Source organism: Myotis brandtii, unplaced genomic scaffold, assembly GCF_000412655.1.
Source record: "Myotis brandtii unplaced genomic scaffold, ASM41265v1 scaffold138, whole genome shotgun sequence".
NCBI lineage: Eukaryota > Metazoa > Chordata > Mammalia > Chiroptera > Vespertilionidae > Myotis > Myotis brandtii.
In genome coordinates this window covers 557,056-573,750 of record NW_005354915.1, presented here as the reverse complement: position 1 = coordinate 573,750, position 16,695 = coordinate 557,056, and the positions used below count along the sequence as shown (strand labels likewise).

The 16,695-nt window shown below is 57.7% G+C and overlaps 2 protein-coding genes and 1 long non-coding RNA gene across 3 annotated transcripts in view; 2 read left to right on the top strand and 1 right to left on the bottom strand.

Annotated features, from left to right (window-relative positions):
- Positions 1–9,975, top strand: part of RRP7A (ribosomal RNA processing 7 homolog A) — a 10,260-nt gene extending 285 nt beyond the window's left edge. Inside the window, exons 2-7 of the mRNA XM_005860644.2 lie at positions 1,708–1,850; positions 3,841–3,966; positions 8,100–8,217; positions 8,529–8,626; positions 8,958–9,156; positions 9,629–9,975. Of these exons, the coding sequence (XP_005860706.1) occupies positions 1,708–1,850; positions 3,841–3,966; positions 8,100–8,217; positions 8,529–8,626; positions 8,958–9,156; positions 9,629–9,714 (770 nt within the window). The 3' untranslated portion in view covers positions 9,715–9,975. The remainder of the gene's footprint in view (positions 1–1,707; positions 1,851–3,840; positions 3,967–8,099; positions 8,218–8,528; positions 8,627–8,957; positions 9,157–9,628) is intronic.
- A 94-nt stretch (positions 9,976–10,069) lies between these two features.
- The window catches only part of SERHL2 (serine hydrolase-like 2), a 14,295-nt gene continuing 7,669 nt past the window's right edge, over positions 10,070–16,695 (bottom strand). The window contains exons 8-11 of the mRNA XM_005860646.2: positions 15,234–15,268; positions 13,110–13,192; positions 11,416–11,512; positions 10,070–10,523 (exon numbers count right to left, since the gene is read on the bottom strand). Of these exons, the coding sequence (XP_005860708.1) occupies positions 10,404–10,523; positions 11,416–11,512; positions 13,110–13,192; positions 15,234–15,268 (335 nt within the window). The 3' untranslated portion in view covers positions 10,070–10,403. The remainder of the gene's footprint in view (positions 10,524–11,415; positions 11,513–13,109; positions 13,193–15,233; positions 15,269–16,695) is intronic.
- The window catches only part of LOC102260371, a 4,184-nt gene continuing 2,769 nt past the window's right edge, over positions 15,281–16,695 (top strand). Inside the window, exon 1 of the long non-coding RNA XR_313261.2 lies at positions 15,281–16,677. This is a non-coding gene — a long non-coding RNA (uncharacterized LOC102260371). The remainder of the gene's footprint in view (positions 16,678–16,695) is intronic.

Genomic DNA, 16,695 nt, shown 5'->3' with positions numbered 1-16,695 from the left:
GACGAGGAGCCCACCTTGGCCAGCGCCTCCCTTGGCGAACCCGCCTCTGTCCACACTCTCCCTGGGGCGGGCCCCACACCTGCCCCCCTCCGGGAGCACGTCCACTCTCCGCTGCCTCTGCGGCTCCGAGTCCGGCCCCGCAGCTCTCACCTGGGCGGGTCCGTGCCCAAACCCCTCCCTTTGGGCAGCCACCAGTCTGTTCTCTGGAGCCCACCTTGGCCAGCGCCTCCCTTGGCGAACCCGCCTCTGTCCACACTCTCCCTGGGGCGGGCCCCACACCTGCCCCCCTCCGGGAGCACGTCCACTCTCCGCTGCCTCTGCGGCTCCGAGTCCGGCCCCGCAGCTCTCACCTGGGCGGGTCCGTGCCCAAACCCCTCCCTTTGGGCAGCCACCAGTCTGTTCTCTGCATCTAGGAGTCTGTTTTTGTCTTTGTTTTTAAAATATCTTTATTGATTTTTAGAGCGAGGGGAAGGGAGAGAGAGAAACGTCGATGTGCTGTTTCTCGCACGCTCCCTACCGGGGATCAGCCTGCAGCCCGCCACCCCCGCACGCGCCCTTGACCGCGAGTCGGACCGCAACCTCCCGGCGCACGGGAGGAAGCCCAACTAACTGAGCCCCACCGGCCGGGGCTAAAGTCAGATGTAAATCAGAGTTTGCCTCACACTCCTACGCACCCCCAAATCTCTCCAGTGGCTACAGTTAGCGCCTGAAGTAAAACCCCAGCTGGTTACCATTGACCCCGTGGCCCCACGTGTTCTGGCGGGTGCAGACCTTCATTAGCTCCAGCTTTCTGTTCCTCTGAGGCAGCAAGCTCTTTACTCTTCAGGGATTTTGCCCTTGGTGTGGCCTCTTCTCAGAGTTCCGCCACCCGCTGTGCCCTGACTATGGCTCATTCCCTTCCGCCAGGAAGCCTTCGGGATGGTTACCTAAGGCATCCAGAGGGCAGCCTCTTGCCACCATCACCCTGTGCTGCCTCCCCGTTTCTTTCCTGTCTGGTACAGCCTCCTTTTATGCTTGTTCCCTGTGTCCCTCTGCCACGGCAGCTGCTGAGTGCGGGGCTGCAGCTGCGTCCCCTGTGCTCTGAAGAAGGTGGTGGGAGGAACCGAAAACAGCCCCTAATTTTATGAGAATTAAAATGCATGGGAATATGAGCGATTTCCCAAATAATCCTCCAAATACAGACGTAGGACCATAAGAGAACTTGTGAAAGCGCAGAGCAGGCGGGTCTCAGCTGGCAGGTAGGACTCCTCCGAGGAAGTGAGTGAGAACTTGAAGGACAGGTGGAGAGAAGAGGGTTGCTCTTTCCGGTAAAGGGTACAGGTGTGTGAGGCCCGCGAGTTGGAGGAACTGAGAGAAGGCAGAGTGGCCTGCCAGCTGGTGGCGGGAGGAGGGGTGAGAAAAGACCACAGAGGGGTCAGCACCAGCTGGGCTCCGGCCACGGGGAGGGTTTCGGTGTTTACCTCACACTTTCCTCGTTTCACTCCCCACCTGTAATCATTGCCTCCTCTGTTAGCTCGGGGCCCCTCGTGGGCAGATTCTTGGCTCATCTACTGTCATAGACTGAAGAGCACCCTGCACAGGTCTTGCCTAGGGGAAGGGCTCAGTGAGGGGTGGGTGGGTGGGTGGGTGGACAGACAGATGGGACTAGAAAGGGGCAGCCTGACCCTGACGTTCATGCCATCCTTTCCTGCCCCGTTTTCCTTCCAGCCGTTCCGATCAAGTTCTCTGAAGAGCAGAAGGCTTCCCATTACCTGTACATGAGAGAGCACAGAGTTCGAGACGGCGCCAAGTCTTCCTGGCCTCAGAAGAGGACGCTCTTTGTCCTCAATGTGCCCCCTTACTGCACAGAGGTGAGCTGGTGTCTGGGAGGCAGCCGCGGGCTCGGGTGGGGCTCTGGGCAGAGCCGTGCTTCCACTGCCCCCACCAAGGCCTGAGCGATGAGATGGAGGCAGCTAGCTGAGCCCCAAGGGCGGGCATCCAGAGGGCAGCCTCTCTCCTGAGATGTGTTTTTGAATAGTTTTTACTGATTTCAGAGCGGAAGGGAGAGGGAGAGCAGGAGAGAAACATCAGTGATGAGAGAGAATCATTGGTCGGCTGCCTCCTGCACGCCCCACACGGGGAGTCCGAAACCCGGGCATGTGCCCTCACCGGGAAATGAACTATGACCTCCTGGTTTATGGGTCGATGCTCAACCACTGAGCCACACCGGCCGGGCTAAAGGTGTGTTTTTAAAAATATTAATTTTGAGGAGCCCAAAGTTTTTTATTACCTAGAATTATTTCAACTGCATGCTGTTTTCCCCTGTCCATAGTAAAAGATAGGAAAACTGTAAGAAAATATACTTCTAAATCTATCTAGATTTTTTTCTCCACATGTCTATTTTTTCTCCACAAAGTTGGTAAATTTAGTATTATATAACTTTACAGAAGAGAAACTAATTTTGTTTTTTCAAAAAAGAAATGTTTCTAGCCAAAACCGGTTTGGCTCAGTGGATAGAGCGTCGGCCTGCGGACTGAAGGGTCCCGGGTTCGGTTCCGGTCAGGGGCATGTGCCTGGGTTTCGGGCACATCCCCAGTGGGAGATGTGCAGGAGGCAGCTGATCGATGTTTCTCTCCCATCGATGTTTCTAACTATCTGTCTCTCTCCCTTCCTCTCTGTAAAAAATCAATAAAATATATAAAAAAAAAAAAGAAATGTTTCTAAACTATTACAGTTTTTAAAATATATATATTTTTTATTGATTTCAGAGATGAAGGGAGAGGGTGAAATAGAAACATCAGTGATGGGAGAGAATCATCTCCCGGCTGCCTCATGCACACCCCACCCTGGGGATCAATCCCACAACCCCAGCATGTGCCCTGGGAAAGCAACCATGACCTCCTGGTTCATAGGTCAATGCTCAACCACTGAGCCATGCTGGCCGGGCTAAACGCTTACAGTTAAAGAGAGAAAAACCATTAAGAGGAGAGGGTGCCATTTTTAGCCTTTACTGAAGGCCTGGCCAGAAGTGTGCAGCCCACAGCATTTCACAAACTGAGAAGCAGCATCACCCGCACCCAGAGATCCCTCGTCCCCCGCTCCCCGCCCCCCAGGCTTACCAGCCTGATTCCAGCAGCACAGGTTTCACTCTGTTTTTATAAGGTGGATTCAGGTGGTAAAACTTACTTGGTTGGCTCATAAAATCAGAATACTAGGAATAACACCAAAAATGTCCCCACCTATTCTTGCAATAATTTTTTTTTCTTTTTACATTTAAAACATTTGTTTATAGATTTTAGAGAGAGGGAAAGGGAGTTGATTCTTGATGTGCCCTGACCCAGGATCGAACCTGCAACCTTGGCAGATTGGGACAATGCTCTAACCAACTGAGCTACTTGGCCAGTTGGCTAGTAATTTTAAAAAGAAATTTAGAACCTAATCCCTCTTTCGGTATCATTACCTGGAGAAATTGATAGGAAAGACTGATCTTTCAGCAAGATGTACTTTCCAATGAGAAATCCCTTCACTTTGGTGAGAAAGCCAGTGCGTTCTGGGCATGTGCTCCCGCAGGATCCTGTCACAAAGCCAGAAAGCTTACGCCTGAATTCCGTCTCCCCCACCTCCTGAGGCCCTGCCAGTGGAGGGGTGGCTTCTTACCCCTTTTTTAACGTGTAAATTGACAAGGTTCTGTTCCGGGTGCTGGGAGGAGAGGATTGGAACCTGTGCTGAGGCCGTGGCTTGCCCAGGCCCTCCCTGCGTGTCCCCGGTTGGGGCACAGACGTGGGATCTCGGATCTCCAGGGGCGGAGGGAGGCTCCTGGAAGGGCCTGCAGCCCTCACACTGCTCCCTCCGCCTCGGCAGGAGTGCCTGGCCCGCCTCCTCTCCCCCTGTGGCCCCGTCCAGTCCGTGGAACTGCAGGGGAAGCCCGAGCTCACCGAGAGCCCCAAGGAGCCGAAGTCGAAGTTTTTTCACCCCAAGCCTGTTGCGGTAAGCCTCCATTCCTGGGATCTGCCAGCATGGGGCATGGGGGCTAGGGCAGGGTCCCCGTGAGGGGACGGTGATGCTGGGTGGCAGAGGGACTTTCAGGGCTTGCCCTATGGCTCTAGGCCAGACATGTGGTCCAGGAGGGCTGGCAGGTAAACCGCTCCACTCCTTACCCCAGACTTGCCACTACCTTTAGCTTCCTGCCGCCTCTCTCCAGTGTCCTGAAAGCTCAGGGTCCCCCCCCCACACCAGAGGGCTCCCCTGAGCCTCACTGTCATTCCCTGTGGCCTGGAGCCCACGCTTCCTGCTGCAGTGGAATTGGAACTAGTCTGCGCCCTGTGTGTCCGTCCATTCCTGGCCAGGGGTCAGCACACTGTTCCCTGAGTCCCTCCCATAACGGAAGAAAGGCCTGGTGGGAATGGGCACAGTGGGTAACTAGGGGCTCAGGTGGGTAACCAGGGGCTCAGGTGGGTAACTAGGGGTTCAGGTGGGTAACCAAGGGCTCAGGTGGGTAACTAGGGGCTCAGGTGGATAACAAGGGGCTCAGGTGGGTAACCAGGGGCTCAGGTGGGTAACCAGGGGCTCAGGTGGGTAACCAGGGGCTCAGGTGGGTAACCAGGGGCTCAGGTGGGTAACCAGGGGCTCAGGTGGGTAACCAGGGGCTCAGGTGGGTAACCAGGGGCTCAGGTGGGTAACCAGGGGCTCAGGTGGGTAACCAGGGGCTCAGGTGGGTAACCAGGGGCTCAGGTGGGTAACCAGGGGCTCAGGTGGGTAACCAGGGGCTCAGGTGGGTAACCAGGGGCTCAGGTGGGTAACCAGGGGCTCAGGTGGGTAACCAGGGGGTAACCAGGAGCATAGTTGGTTAACTAGGGGCTCAGGTGGGTAACTAGGGGCTCAGGTGGGTAACCAGGGGCATAGTGGGTAACCAGGGGCTCAGTTGGGTAACCAGGGGCTCAGGTGGGTAACCAGGAGCATAGTTGGTTAACTAGGGGCTCAGTTGGGTAACCAGGGGCACAGGCGGGTAACCAGGAGCATAGTTGGTTAACTAGGGGCTCAGGTGGGTAACTAGGGGCACAGGTGGGTAACTAGGGGCTCAGTGGGTAACTAGGGGCACAGTGGGTAACTAGGAGCTCAAGTGGGTAACCAGGGGCTCAGGTGGGTAACCAGGGGCACAGTGGGTAACTAGGGGCTCAGTGGGTAACTAGGAGCTCAGGTGTGTAACCAGGGGCACAGGTGGGTAACCAGGAGCATAGTTGGGTAACTTAGGGGCTCAGTGGGTAACTAGGGGCACAGTGGGTAACTAGGGGCTCAGTGGGTAACTAGGAGCTCAGGTGTGTAACCAGGGGCACAGGTGGGTAACCAGGAGCATAGTTGGGTAACTAGGGGCTCAGGTGGGTAACTAGGGGCACAGTGGGTAACTAGGGGCTCAGTGGGGAACTAGGGGCTCAGTGGGTAACTAGGAGCACAGTGGGTAACTAGGGGCTCAGTGGGGAACTAGGGGCTCAGTGGGTAACTAGGAGCACAGTGGGTAACTAGGGGCTCAGTGGGGAACTAGGGGCTCAGTGGGTAACTAGGAGCACAGTGGGTAACTAGGGGCTCAGTGGGGAACTAGGGGCTCAGTGGGTAACTAGGAGCACAGTGGGTAACTAGGGGCTCAGTGGGGAACTAGGGGCTCAGTGGGTAACTAGGAGCACAGTGGGTAACTAGGGGCTCAGTGGGGAACTAGGGGCTCAGTGGGTAACTAGGAGCACAGTGGGTAACTAGGGGCTCAGTGGGGAACTAGGGGCTCAGTGGGTAACTAGGAGCACAGTGGGTAACTAGGGGCTCAGTGGGGAACTAGGGGCTCAGTGGGTAACTAGGAGCACAGTGGGTAACTAGGGGCTCAGTGGGGAACTAGGGGCTCAGTGGGTAACTAGGAGCACAGTGGGTAACTAGGGGCTCAGTGGGGAACTAGGGGCTCAGTGGGTAACTAGGAGCACAGTGGGTAACTAGGGGCTCAGTGGGGAACTAGGGGCTCAGTGGGTAACTAGGAGCACAGTGGGTAACTAGGGGCTCAGTGGGGAACTAGGGGCTCAGTGGGTAACTAGGAGCACAGTGGGTAACTAGGGGCTCAGTGGGGAACTAGGGGCTCAGTGGGTAACTAGGAGCACAGTGGGTAACTAGGGGCTCAGTGGGGAACTAGGGGCTCAGTGGGTAACTAGGAGCACAGTGGGTAACTAGGGGCTCAGTGGGGAACTAGGGGCTCAGTGGGTAACTAGGAGCACAGTGGGTAACTAGGGGCTCAGTGGGGAACTAGGGGCTCAGTGGGTAACTAGGAGCACAGTGGGTAACTAGGGGCTCAGTGGGGAACTAGGGGCTCAGTGGGTAACTAGGAGCACAGTGGGTAACTAGGGGCTCAGTGGGGAACTAGGGGCTCAGTGGGTAACTAGGAGCACAGTGGGTAACTAGGGGCTCAGTGGGGAACTAGGGGCTCAGTGGGTAACTAGGAGCACAGTGGGTAACTAGGGGCTCAGTGGGGAACTAGGGGCTCAGTGGGTAACTAGGAGCACAGTGGGTAACTAGGGGCTCAGTGGGGAACTAGGGGCTCAGTGGGTAACTAGGAGCACAGTGGGTAACTAGGGGCTCAGTGGGGAACTAGGGGCTCAGTGGGTAACTAGGAGCACAGTGGGTAACTAGGGGCTCAGTGGGGAACTAGGGGCTCAGTGGGTAACTAGGAGCACAGTGGGTAACTAGGGGCTCAGTGGGGAACTAGGGGCTCAGTGGGTAACTAGGAGCACAGTGGGTAACTAGGGGCTCAGTGGGGAACTAGGGGCTCAGTGGGTAACTAGGAGCACAGTGGGTAACTAGGGGCTCAGTGGGGAACTAGGGGCTCAGTGGGTAACTAGGAGCACAGTGGGTAACTAGGGGCTCAGTGGGGAACTAGGGGCTCAGTGGGTAACTAGGAGCACAGTGGGTAACTAGGGGCTCAGTGGGGAACTAGGGGCTCAGTGGGTAACTAGGAGCACAGTGGGTAACTAGGGGCTCAGTGGGGAACTAGGGGCTCAGTGGGTAACTAGGAGCACAGTGGGTAACTAGGGGCTCAGTGGGGAACTAGGGGCTCAGTGGGTAACTAGGAGCACAGTGGGTAACTAGGGGCTCAGTGGGGAACTAGGGGCTCAGTGGGTAACTAGGAGCACAGTGGGTAACTAGGGGCTCAGTGGGGAACTAGGGGCTCAGTGGGTAACTAGGAGCACAGTGGGTAACTAGGGGCTCAGTGGGGAACTAGGGGCTCAGTGGGTAACTAGGAGCACAGTGGGTAACTAGGGGCTCAGTGGGGAACTAGGGGCTCAGTGGGTAACTAGGAGCACAGTGGGTAACTAGGGGCTCAGTGGGGAACTAGGGGCTCAGTGGGTAACTAGGAGCACAGTGGGTAACTAGGGGCTCAGTGGGGAACTAGGGGCTCAGTGGGTAACTAGGAGCACAGTGGGTAACTAGGGGCTCAGTGGGGAACTAGGGGCTCAGTGGGTAACTAGGAGCACAGTGGGTAACTAGGGGCTCAGTGGGGAACTAGGGGCTCAGTGGGTAACTAGGAGCACAGTGGGTAACTAGGGGCTCAGTGGGGAACTAGGGGCTCAGTGGGTAACTAGGAGCACAGTGGGTAACTAGGGGCTCAGTGGGGAACTAGGGGCTCAGTGGGTAACTAGGAGCACAGTGGGTAACTAGGGGCTCAGTGGGGAACTAGGGGCTCAGTGGGTAACTAGGAGCACAGTGGGTAACTAGGGGCTCAGTGGGGAACTAGGGGCTCAGTGGGTAACTAGGAGCACAGTGGGTAACTAGGGGCTCAGTGGGGAACTAGGGGCTCAGTGGGTAACTAGGAGCACAGTGGGTAACTAGGGGCTCAGGGGGTAACTAGGAGCTCAGGTGGGTAACTAGGGGCACAGTGGGTAACCAGGGGCTCAGGTGGGTAACTGGCACACAGCCATCCTGCCTGTGGATTAGGGACAACCTCCTGGTTATGTTCATGTTCAGGGACAGCCCTGCACATCTCCGCTGGTCCAGTGACAAGTCAGGCTGCGGGCAGGGGCACCCCTGGTGCCGGGCGTGAGTGGCTGGGAGAACGGGAAGGGCCCAGCGCTGTGACATCTCCCTCCCTCCAGGGCTTCCAGGTGGCCTACGTGGTGTTCCAGAAGCCGAAAGGGGTGTCGGCTGCCTTAGCCCTGAAGGGCCCTTTGCTGGTCTCGACAGAGAGTCACCCCGTGAAGAGCGGTGTTCACAGGCAGGGCTGCCGGGAGGCGGGGGGGGGGGGGGTCCTTCCCGGGCCCTGGGTGAGTGGGTGGGGGTCCTTGTGGGGGCAGCATCACCGTGTTCACTTGCCCTGAGAGCAGCGTGTGGGAGACCTGAGCCTGGCACTGGAGGGCACAGGTGGGGCCCAGCTTGCCACCACTAGAACCTTCCTTACCGAACCCTGGCCAGTCTCCATGCCTGTGGCCCGTGTTCGATAAGCCAGCTGGCCCGGCGGGTCCTGGGGTGGCCCGCACGTCACCTGAGGAGGCCTGTGTCCCTCGCTCCCTCCCTCCCTCCCTCAGAGTGGATCAGTGACTACACAGACTCCGTGCTGGACCCGGAGGCCCTGCGAGTGGAAGTGGACACATTCATGGAGGCGTACGACAGGAAGATGGCCGAGGTAGGGCTTCGCGGGGGGCCGCACATCACTGTCACTGTGGGGAAGGCGGTGCCACGGGTGTGGGGTGGCTCCTGAGGGGGCGGGGGAGGCAGCTGACCTGGTCACCATGCAGAGTCTAGACACCCCTTTCCCTGCTGAGTCCCGGTCACCTGAGCTGGTGGCGTCTAGTCACTAGGTCTGTAGAGGAGGAACGGTCCGAGGCTGGAGGAGGCACCTTCACTGCTGGGGGCGGAGTGGGCAGCAGGTGCCCCTGGGTGCCCAGGTTCTTCCCAGCAGGCTCCCAAGGCTGCAGGCGGGTCCCTGGCGCCATCACAGGGTCATGTCCTTGCAGGAGGAAGCGAAGGCCAAGGAGGAGGAAGGGGTCCCGGACGAGGAGGGCTGGGTGAAGGTGACGCGCCGTGGCCGGCGGCCTGTGCTGCCCCGGACGGAGGCAGCCAGCCTGCGGGTGCTGGAGAGGGAGAAGCGGAAGCGCGCCCGCAAGGAGCTGCTCAACTTCTACGCCTGGCAGCACCGGGAGACCAAGATGGAGCGTAAGGGCGCGCCCCGGCCCGTCGGCCAGCCCCCCTAGCCTTGAGCCCCAGCTGCCTGGGCAGGGCCTGTGGCCAAAGCACAGAACCCCAGAGGCAGGCGCTGGACCTGGGTTCTGGGCCAGGGTGTCCTTAGGCCCAGACTTCCCAACAGGCTTTGGGTTTGGGATCCCAGCCTGTCGGCACCTGTGTGCTGGTTCCACTGTTGCTCCCTAGAGGTCGCTGTGGGGTCCTCTGGGTTACTTAGGGCTGTAGAGGCACCTGGGATGTAGGACCCACAGCCAGACCCCTGAGCAGTTGTGCTGGGGCCAGACTGCAGGAGTGTGTGTGTGTGTGTGGCCTCAGGTGCTGGCTGTGGTGCAGAGGCTGCTGCGGAGAGGGGGTGTGGCCAGGCAGACTCATGGGGGCAATGGGGCGCAGCTCCCACGGGCACATTGTCTGATCCTGGCCGTTCCCCCTTCCCCTCACGCCCCAGATCTAGCGCAGCTGCGCAAGAAGTTCGAGGAGGACAAGCAGAGGATTGAGCTGATGCGGGCCCAGCGCAAATTCCGTCCCTACTGAGCCGCACGGACAGGGTGGTGGGGATGGCCAGCGAGGACACAAAGGCCTGGATGCTCCCAGACTGCCCAGGCCTGGGAGCTGCCACGTCAAACAGCACCAAGAATCAGCCCACAGGCGGCGGGTAAAGGACAGTGCCACCCTCAGCCCTTGTCTTAAGCAGCCCGGAGCCCGGAGCTGGTGAGCCTGCCCAGCATGAGGACTTGGCTCTCAGGAGCCACCGGCCCAGGAAGTGGTTCCTGCTGCTCCTGTCTCCTCCCAGTCTGTCTGGATCTTCCGCTAAAAGCTAAGTGTCTGCCATGTTCTCCCCTTACCCTCAGTGGCCAAGCCCCCGCAGCCGTGAAAGCCTCGAAGGCAGTGAGAGAGAAAAGAACAATTTATTCATCCAGGCGGGCACAGGAAAGGCGCAAGAGCTGCTGGCTGCAGGCCGGGTGGCCTATCCAGTCTTCCTGCACTCCCAGCTCACTGCCGGTTTCCAGCCACAACACAGACCCCGAATCCAGACACGATCTCCCCTGTGAACTCACAAATGTTGGAGATAGAAATCACACCCCACACCTCTGCTCTGCCAGCTCCTGCTGCTCAAGACCAGTGAGGCCTGGCCCCATCGTGCCTGGCCTGGCTGGGGCCCCTGGAGCTGGGCGTCCGGTGGTGAGTGGTGAGCACAGGTCTCAGTGGCCCCGGGCCCAGGGCTACAGCTGGGCTGGGATCCTGTTCCTGCTCTGTAAGAAGGAGCCAATGATACTGGCCACGTGATCGGGTTGGTTCATGTGGACGTAGTGGTTGCCTGAAACTTCCACAAACTGGAACCGCTGGGGAAGGAGGGGACAGGTGGTGAGTGGTGGCTCCAGGGGCCCCTCTGGTGGGGCTTTCCTGGGGTCTGCTGCCTCCCTGTGGTGGTTCATGGCGTCCCTGGGTGATTCAGGCCTGGCTGTAAATTCACGAGAAAGGCCTCTGGGAGGGAAGTGTGCCAGCCCTGGGGGCCTGGGCATGCTGAGCGCTGAGCTGGGGGAAGTAGGCTGGGCAGAGCAAGTGGCGGTGCTGCTGCTCTGTCCGACCCACCCGGGAGGGAGCCGCCGGACAGGACGGGAGGGCACCGCCGATGGCCACCCAGCCACACAGGCTTCCCGTTTCCGGGGCCAGGTGCTCCCAGGGACAGTCAAGCACAAGTCCCAGCCCTCCTGCTTGGGGCCCACCCCCACCTGCACCCAGCACCCAGTGAGGGGACTGGCCATCTGTTCCCATGTGGGACCCTAGGAAACTGGGATGGCCGCTGGCTGAGTCGGGCCTGGCCCCCGGGTGTGAGGACAATAAAGTCGGGAGAGTCTGCCAATGAACAGTCTGCTCTGTGCCAGTTTACGTTGCCCACAGCTGGGAGTGAGGCCTGGTAGCTCCGGGGGCACCTGGTAGACCTGGGGCTGAGCCAGACCAGGAGTCTCAGTGGTTAGAGCACCGGCCTGTGGACTAAAGGGACCCAAGTTCGATTCTGGTCAAGGGCACATGCCCGGGTTACGGGCTTGATCCCCAGTAGGGGGGTGTGCAGGAGGCAGCCAATCAATGATTCTCATCATTGATGCTTCTATCCCTCTCCCTTCCTCTCTGAAATCAATGAAAATATATTTTGAAAAAGAAGAGGTAGCATGGTGGAGCCCCGAAGGGCATGATGCCCCTCCATACCCCAGCCACCCTGAGCCCCACACCTACCTCTCCTAGGGCAGATTTCAGCTGGTCAGTCATGAACAGTATGAGCCCCTTGTCAGCATCATATTCTCTCCTCACGTCAAAAAATCCTCCGGTTGCTCTGGAAAGCAAGAAACCAGGGTTCATCTCAGATCCGCCTCCAGCAGTGCCCTGCACCCTGGCCTGAGCTACCTCCCCCTCGTCCACAGCTGGGTCCCTTTGAGTTCACGTTTAATTCAAGATTCGGCCACTCAGTACCCACCCACACTTGAAGTCCCAGTTTGCCCGTGGTCACAGCCAGTGAATGTAGAGCCAGTGAACGGTTTGAGTCTGTACTTTTTCTTTCCTTTTTAAAAAAAGTATTTTTATTGATTTTTTGAGAGAGAGAAACATCAATTAGCTGCCTCTTGCATGCTTGCTACTGCGGATCTAGCCCTAGGCATGTGCTGTGACCAGGAATTGAACTGGCAAACATTGGTACATGGGTTGACGCTCAACCACTGAACTACACTGGCTGGAATTTCTTATTTTAAAAAAAATAGCTTTACTGAGATAATTTCACCCATTTCAAGTGTATAATTCCTTGGTTTTAAATATATTCAGTTGTGCAACCACCACTAGTCAATTTTAGAGCATTTTCATCACCTCAAAAAACAAATCCCAAACCTGTGTCCTCTCCCACACACAACTGCAGGCCTAGCTGACGGTCTGTGCAGAGTCCCTCCCTGGGCTTGCATGGGAGGGGAGTCCCATGGTGGACTCCGCGCTGGCTCCCTCCACGGAGCTGAATGCTTCAGGGTTCGTCCCAGAGCACGGGTCAGTGCTTCCTTTTTAGGACGGAAACAGTCCGTGGTGGACGGACGTCGGGTTGCCCCACCTTGTGGTGGTTGTGAGGAATGCTCTGGACCATCGTGCACTAGTGAGGGCCTGACGGGCCGGCACCTGGGAGTGGGACTGCCCAGCCAGGGGGCCCTGTGGTAGCTGCTTGAGAGACGCAGACTGTTTGCCACCGTGGCTGCACCACTGGACAGTCCCATCGCTCTGAGGGCTGGGGCTCCGGCCATCCGCCAATCACACTGCGCTCAGGTGAGAGTAGCCACCCTGGCGGGTGTGCAGCAGTTTGGATGTGCGTGTCTCAAGTGCATACTCTCTAGACCAGCCGTGGGCAAACTACGGCCTGCAGGCCGGATCCGGCCCGTTTGAAATGAATAAAACTAAAAAAAAAAGACCGTACCCTTTTATGTAATGATGTTTACTTTGAATTTATATTAGTTCACACAAACACTCCATCCATGCTTTTGTTCCGGCCCTCCGGTCCAGTTTAAGAACCCATTGTGGTCCTCGAGTCAAAAAGTTTGCCCACCCCTGCACTAGACCCTGTGCTCGGCACCAGAGACAGAAGTGTCCCTGGAGGTCACAGATCCTGCCTTGGGCATGGACTGTGCAGGGCTGCAGTGCGGCTGGAAGAGGGGAGTGGCATCTAGGCCACAGTAAAAGGTGTTCACTGCTGTGAGACCCCGAGGTGCTGGCCTGGGGGAGAAAGGGAGGGGCCCAGGTGGCTACAGGGTGGGGTGCCCTCCAGTCGCCTGTTGAAAGGTGTGCTGCCCAACCAGCCGTCGAGGGCTTCCCAAGCGAGTGGCAGTGGGAGGGCTGTGGCCTCGCGCCTGGGAGGCCTGCAGGTCCCTGGTGCTCACGGCGGCTGCTGGGCTCAGACTTACTTGATGAGCAGCATGTGGGCCTGCAGCTTCTTGACGGCGTGTGCGCACAGCTCCTTGCTGATGAAATCGAAGGTGTGCTCTGGCTGCAGAGGCAAGAGCCACAGTGAATCATTTCTCATCCTCACCCGAGGATCTGTTTTCTTTTTTAAAATATTTTTTTATTGATTTCAGAGAGGAAGGGAGAGAGAGAAACATCAATGATGAAAGGATCCTTGATCAGCCGCCTCCCTCATGACCCCGACTGGGGACTGTCTGAGCCAGCAACCCAGGCATGCGCCCTGACGGGGAATCAAACTGACCTGGTTCGATTCCTGGCCGGGCTCAGCCATTGAACCACACTGACAGGCATTTTTTAAAAATATATTTATTGCCCTAGCTAGCCGGTTTGGCTCAGTGGGCAGAGCATCGGCCTGGGGACAAGGGTCCCTGGTTTGATTCTGGTCAAGGGCACAAGCCCGGGTTGCTGGCTTGATCCCCAGCGTGGGGTATGCAGGAGGCAGCCGATCAATGATTCTCATCATTGATGTTTCTGTCTCTCTCTCCCTCCCCCTTCTCTGAAATCAATAAAAATATATTTTTAAAAAATATATTTTATTTGAGAGAGAAACATCAGTGTGTGAGAGAAACATTAATGGGTTGCCTCCCATACGCACCCCGACCAGGCATCAATTCTGTGACCTGGGTGTGTGCCCTGACCAGGAATCTAACTAGTGACCCCTCAGTGCATGGGACGACGCTCGGGCACGATTCCTGTCTCACCCACCTACCCCAGGACGGAGCCCTGGGCCCAACCACACCCCCTCCCAATGGGCCTCTCACTGCCACAGGCCGGAGGCCCTTTCCCCCTAACTCTTTCTGGGCTCGCGGCTGCCCATCCAGGCAGTATTTCCCAGACCCTGACAGCCCGGCGTGGCCGAGCGACTGAAAGCAGAGGGGTCCAGGCGACTTCCGGGCCTAGATTTCAGGTCTCAGGTGTGGCCCTTCCCACTCCCTTTCCTGGTCCACAGGCTGCCCTGCCAGCCTGGCCCTGGGCTCTGCCAGCGCAGCCCACCTGCCTGCTCGGACAGTTGCCATGAGACAGTACAGGATGATGCCCACAGTCCCTGCTGGCCTCCGACAGCCCTGACCACCGTCTGACCATTACGATGGCTGGGCCTGTGCTGCCCCACAGTCACCCCCAGCCGCCGGGGACTGTGGTGCGGGAAGGGGAGCTGGGCCACACTGGGATGCGCTGCCGTGTAAACCGCATGCTGGACTTTGAAGACTTGATAAGAAGAAAGCCAACGACCTTAATGTTCTATATTGATTACATGCTGAAGTGACAACATCTTGGATACCCTGAGTTAAAAGTATTGAATGTAACTTCACCTGTTTCTCTTTACTCTTTTAATATGGCTACTGGGGAGGTGAACTTAAGGAGGCTCACATACTTGGTCAGGCTGGGCGCTCTAGTCTGAGCCCTCTGAGGGCACTGGGTCTCCTGTGTCCGAGCTCAGCGGGCAGCTGAGGGGATCAGGGTGTACTCGGTGGGTTAATGCACGAAGGCTCCTGGAAGGACCGACTAAGCCATTGTGTTCATGGCGGTGAAACACGATTCCTATGAACACACGCTGGCCACAGCCTGCAAACTCTGCCTGCTCTGCCTGGACCCCTCCCAGCCATTTCCTACTCTTCAGGCTAAGATAACCTTGGGTGCTTCCCACAGACAGGTTCCCGTGTCCCTCACGGATGAACGGAGTAGCCGTGCAGTGGCTGCTCTCTGGCCATAAAGGAATGCATTCTGACACAAGATACAACACGGGTGAACCTGGAGGACATTCTCTAAGTGAAATAAGCCGGACACACAAGGCCACACACGGCATGACTCCACTTACATGAGGTCCCTAGAGCTGTCAAATTCAGAGAACAGAACGCGGTCGCCAGGTGCTGGGGTGGGGGGAGTACGTGGTTATTGTGGCGATGTGAAATGTTGGGGTGGTGATGGTTGCATGGCATCATGGATATGTTTTATGCCACTGAACTGTGTACTTACAAATGGATGGAAAGGATAAATACTGTGCTATGTACTTTTCTCCACAAGAGAGGCCGACAGGCACGTGAAGGGGGGAGGGCGGCGGCACTCACCCAGGCGATCCTCCGGTCTCTGTTCAGCACCAGGCCTGGGAGGGAAGCACAGACGGTGTGGGTCAGGGCGAGGCCTCGCCTCCGCTGCCCTGGGAGCCTGGCCCTTCTCGCCAGGGCTTGCTCCTTCAGCCTGGACTGGCAGGGACCGTCCCCGACATCCCCTTGGGGGTTCAGCTGGGCAGACCTCGTCCGCCACCACCTGGCCACGAGCCATGTGGCCACCCCGGGGCCTCCCCGGCCACCCCAGAGGGCAGCACAGAAGGATGGACGTAGGAACAACGCCCGTCCTGGCCTCAGAGTCTCTGAGGACCTTAAATGACCCTGCAGGTCTTCAAACACCATAAAGTACCCAACAGTGAGGAATCACAACGCCACTCGTCAGAGAAATTGAGCAAAAAGGAAGGTTGGAGGGTCGAAAGGTTGGTGAGTGATCCTGGCTCCAGGCCGAGCCTGGGTTCTCGGCCGCAATCCCGATGGACAGCGCGGCCTCACCAGGGAGGGCGGATGCCATGCTAAACCCACACCTGGCAATGTCCCCTCAAGAAATGGCTGCTGGGAGGGCCGGGTAGCTCAGCTGGGTAGAGGTTGTCCGGTTTCGCCAAGGCTGCGGGTTCGATCCCCGGTCAGGGCACAAACAAGGGTCAACCAATGAATGCATAAGTGGAACAACAAATCAATGTTTGTCTCCCCCTCTCTCTAAAATTAATTTTAAAAAAACGAAAAAATCAACTTATCAATACATCCGTCCATCGATACCCACCGCGTTGTAGAACTTCCTTTGGTTTGGAAAAGCAAACGAAACTGTGTTAACTCTCAATGACAAAGTGCTAGGGGCATCTTTTGTCCTGATATTTAGTTTCTGAGTCCAGGTCCTGACACAGCCCGGACCCCTTGGAATTTCCTGAGCGACAGGATGGGAGGGGTCCCCTGGAAGATGAAGCCGTGCTCCGGGGAGAGGGGAGGACTGGGATCGAGTTCATCAGCTAGGCCTGTGTGCTGAAGCCTCCATACAATCCTTGGAACACAGGACCTGACCTGAGAGGCAGGCCGGGGAGCAGCGGTGCGGGGAGGAGGCAGCCTGCGAGCCCCACCCCTGCCCCGCGCAGCTGCCATGCGGCTGGGCCTGCGCAGTGTCCTGTACGGTGACCCAGGGGTGAGCAAACGTTTTCCTGAGCTCTGTGAGCCATTCGAGGAAATTATTGAACCCGTGGGTGTGGGAACGCCAGTTACAGCCAGTTGGTCAGAGTACAGGTGACAGCCTAGTGTGGGCATCTGCAAGCGAAGGGGCCCTGGGCCCTGCGGGTCCTGCTGCAGCCCTGGGCGGGGACAGGAGGCAGCGTGGCTGCTGGGAGCAGGGAGGACCAGGGGGCCGAGGAGCGTTGCCACCCCAGCCAGCAGGCCCCGGCGGAGGCTTTCTGACTACTGAGGAGGCCCAAGTTCAAAGGTAAGAGAATAAATTCAG